We start from the raw sequence: 4639 nt of genomic DNA, 5'->3' as shown, positions 1-4639 counted from the left end.
AGGGGGCGCGGGGAAGGGGGGGGGGGGGGCGGGAACCGGGCACCTGCGGAGGGAGGGGGTAATTAACAGAACCGCTAATTGGAAAATCAATTACTGCGATAACGAACGGGGATGGCTTGAAATTGATAAAGGTAATGAACCCTAAAGGTATCAAGTGATACCGATGTTAATTGATAAACTGATATCGTGATAACGGTAATTCATTAACTAATATCGCGATAGTAATTAATTAGTATCGCGATAATGATAATTAATACAGTGATAACGATAACTAATTAATTGCTATCACGATAGTAATTAATTAATTCGTATCGTGATAATGATAATTAATTCAGTGATAACGACATTAATTACTAATGCGATACAAATTAATTAATTAGTACCGCGATAACTAATTAACGATTAGTTAACGATAACTAATTAATTACTATCGCGATGATAATTAATTAGTATCACGATAATGGTAAAAGTTAATATAGTGATAATGAGAATTAATTAATATCGTGATAATGATAACTAAAGTATCGTGATAATGATAATTAATTAATATAGTGATAACGATAACTAATTAGCACTGTGATAATGATAACTAATTAATATAATGATAACGATAATTAATAAAGCAATAATGATAATTAATATCGTGATAACGATATTAGCGGTAAATATAGAACCGATAGGCATTGAGAAATGTATTATTAATGAAGATACTAATTAAATTATCATTAATAAGGACATCGCTGAGGAAGATATTGATAAAAAATCGATAAAAATAGAATTGATTTAAATATTTATAGAGATATTAAGATATCATTAATAAATATATCATTGATAAAGATGTCATTGATTAAAATACTGATAAAGATATCATTGATAAAGAGATCATGGATTTAAATATTTATAAAGATATTATTGATAAAGATATTGATAAACATCTTACTGATAAAGATATTATTGATAAAGATATTATTGATAAAGATATTATTGATAAAGATACTGATAAATACGTAATTGATTACAATATTGATAAAGATGTCATTAATTTAAATTTTATAGAGATATTATTGGTAAATGTACTTTAATAAAGATATTTATTAATAAAGATAGAATTGATTAAAAGATTGATAAAGATATCACTGATAAAGACATCATTGATTGAAACATTTGTAAAAATATTATTGATAAAGATATCACTGATAAAGATGTAATTGATTAAAATATTGATAAAGATATGATTGATAAAGGTATCATTGATTTAAAGATTTATAAAGATAATGATAAATATTATTGATAAGGATATCACTAATAAAGGTATCACTAATAAAGATATCACTAATAAAGATATCACTAATAAACATGCAATTGATTGAAATATTGATAAAAATATAATCAATAAAGATGTCATTGATTTTAATTTTATAGAGATATCATTGATAAAGATATCACTAATAAAGATATAATTGATTAAAACATTGATAAAGATATGATTGATAAAGGTATCATTGATTTAAATACTTATAAAGATATTATTGATAAAGATATCATTAAAATATTAATAATGAATATATAATTGATTAAAAAATTGATAAAAATATCACTGATGAAGATATCATTGATTTAAATACTTATAAAGGTATTATTGATAAAGGTGTAATTGATTAAAATATTGATAAGCATACTAATAAAGATATCATTAATCAAGAATAGATTAAAATACTGATTTAAAAAATCAGTAAAGATACCATTAATTTAAATATTTATAAAAATATTGCTAAAGATACCCTTAATCAATATGTAATTGATTAAAATATTGATTAAAAAAAATTGATAGAGATATCAATGATTTAAATTTCCTAGAGCTATTATTGATAAATTTAATGAGATAATTGATTAGAATATTGATTAAAAAGAATTGATAGAGATATCAATGATTTAAATTTCCTGGAGGTATTATTGATACCTTTAATAAAGAGATAATTAAAATATTGATTAAAAAGAATTGATAGAGATAGAATTGATTTAAATTTCCTGGATGTATTATTGATAAATTTAATAAAGATAAAATTGATTAAAATATTGATTAAAAATATTGATAGAGATAGAATTGATTTAAATTTCCTAGAGCTATTATTGATTAATAACGATAAAATTGATTCAAGTATTGATTAAAAATTATTGATAGATACAGCAACGATTTAAATTTCCTGGATGTATTATTGATAAATTTAATAAAGATAAAATTGATTAAAAATATTGATTAAAAATATTGCTAGAGATAGAATTGATTTAAATTTCCTAGAGCTATTATTGATTAATAACGATAAAATTGATTCAAGTATTGATTAAAAATTATTGAAAAATACATCAACGATTTAAATTTTCTGTATGTATTATTGATAAATTTAATAAAGATAAAATTGATTAAAAATATTGATTAAAAATATTGATAGAGATAGAATTGATTTAAATTTCCTAGAGCTATTATTAATAACCATAAAATTGATTCAAGTATTGATTAAAAACTATTGATAGATATAGCAACGCTTTAAATTTCCTGGATGTATTATTGATAAATTTAATAAAGATAAAATTGATTAAAATATTGATTAAAAATACTGATAGAGATATCAATGACTTAAATTTCCTAGAGCTATTATTGATAAATGTAATAAAGATAAAAATGATTAAAATATTGATTAAAAATGTTGATAGAGGTAGAATTGATTTAAATTTCCTAGAGCTATTATTGATTATTAACGATAAAATTGATTAGAATATTGATTAAAAATTATTGATAGAGATATCAATGATTTAAATTTCCTAGAGCTATTATTGATAAATGTAATAAAGATAAAAATGATTAAAATATTGATTAAAAATGTTGATAGAGGTAGAATTGATTTAAATTTCCTAGAGCTATTATTGATTATTAACGATAAAATTGATTAGAATATTGATTAAAAATTATTGATAGAGATATCAACGACTTAAATTTCCTGGATGTATTATTGATAAATTTAATAAAGACAAAACTGATTTAAAATATTGATAGAGATCTCAATGATTTGAATTTCCTGGAGCTATTATTGATACATTTAATAAAGAGAAAATTGATTAAAATATTGATAAGGCCATCACTGATAAAGATATCGATATCCCAACCTCCAGCTTCCTAAACCACGAATCCCGGGAAGTAACCCCAAATATCCCGGAATTCCAGGCTGCTTTCCCTTGGAAGCACCCAACCATCACCCGGGCAGGGCTGGATTTTTGGGAATTCTCTGCTACTCCAGAGCCGTTCCCAAGCCCTTCCGTGGGAATCCTGCGGCTCCGCCGAGCCCGGGATGAGCTTCCCAGATGGCCGAGCCCGGCAGGATTCCAGCGGGAGCAGGAAATTCCTGGAGCCATCGGCTCCGTGTGCTGCTCCCAAAGGAAAACCTCCCCCCGCGGCTCGGGAAGTTTGGGAAGGAAACATTCCCGGGATGCTGATCCTGGAGCTGCGTGAGCTCCCTGGAGCCCCGCACAGGGATTTGGGATTCTTTCTTTGGGATTTGGGATTCTTTCTCTAGGATTCTTTCTTTCGGATTCTTTGGGGAGGATCTGGGATTCTTTCTCTGGGATTCGGGATTCTTTCTTTGAGATTCGGGATTCTTTCTCCGGGATCCTTTGGGATTCTTTGGGGAGGATTTGGGAGGGTTCTTCCTGCCAAGAGCTGGGAATTGCTGCTTTGGGAATGTCCACACTCGGCTGGATCCCGGCGATTCCCGGCCGTACCTTTGCTCCGTCAGGATCTCCAGGACGTTCTCCGCCAGCCAGATGTTCTTGGCAGTCACATCCCCACCTGGAAAAGGCACGGGGAAGGAAAAGCAGCTGGATGGAGCAGCGGGAAATCTGCTGGGATCCGCTCCCATCCCTGCTCCCGCCGGGATCCGAGCCCCCCTTCCTGCCCCCGGGATCCAGCACATTCCCTGGGAACATGGCAGAGACCCCGCTCCTGCGGCTCCGGAGCTTCCCGAGGGATTCCCTGGGAATGTGCTGGAAGAGCATCGGGAGAAGCCCGGCGGAGCTGCGCAGGCAGCAGCGATCCCTCTGGGAAGGGCTGGGAATCAGCAGCGGGAATGGGAAACATCGGTGGCGGCGGCTGCGGCTCCGGAGGGGAAACAACACCTGGGAGAATTCCGGGCTCGGGAATGAGGGCTGGGTGGGTCCCTGGGAGTGGGGCTGGAGCGTGGAGAACACGGAAAACCATGGAAAACCGGCAGGTCCAAACAATGGGATGGCAGTGGGAGTCAGAGGGGCCCCGCAGGGGAGGAGCAGCCCAGGGGACACGGGACACCTTTTCCAGGGATGCCTTTTCCAGGGATGCCTTTTCCAGGGAGACCTTTTCCAGAGCTTTTCCAGCTGCTCCGTGCTGGCAGTGCACCCGGAGCGCTCCGGCCCTCCCCTCCCCTCCCTGCTGGCACTTCCCACTCCGCGTCCCGACCCTGCCGGGGGACAGAATTCCCACCGGGGGACAGAATTCCTGCTCCACGGGCGTCAGTCCCGGCTCCGGGAACACGGAAGAGGCCCCGTTCCTGCAGCTCCGGAAAGGCGTGAGCGCGGCTCGCTCCGAGGGGCTTCCCGTGGGATGAGCGGCTCC

The 4639-nt window shown here is 34.3% G+C and overlaps 1 protein-coding gene across 1 annotated transcript in view; it reads right to left on the bottom strand.

Annotated features, from left to right (window-relative positions):
- INTS3 (integrator complex subunit 3) overlaps positions 1–4639 on the bottom strand; it is a 44214-nt gene that overhangs the window by 24932 nt on the left and 14643 nt on the right. The window contains exon 11 of the mRNA XM_017740045.1: positions 3775–3841. Within this exon, the coding sequence (XP_017595534.1) occupies positions 3775–3841 (67 nt within the window). The remainder of the gene's footprint in view (positions 1–3774; positions 3842–4639) is intronic.

Source organism: Corvus brachyrhynchos, unplaced genomic scaffold, assembly GCF_000691975.1.
Source record: "Corvus brachyrhynchos isolate BGI_N302 unplaced genomic scaffold, ASM69197v1 scaffold787, whole genome shotgun sequence".
In the NCBI taxonomy this organism is placed as follows: domain Eukaryota; kingdom Metazoa; phylum Chordata; class Aves; order Passeriformes; family Corvidae; genus Corvus; species Corvus brachyrhynchos.
Note: the sequence above shows the minus strand (reverse complement) of the source record. Positions and strands in the feature narration are given on the sequence as shown.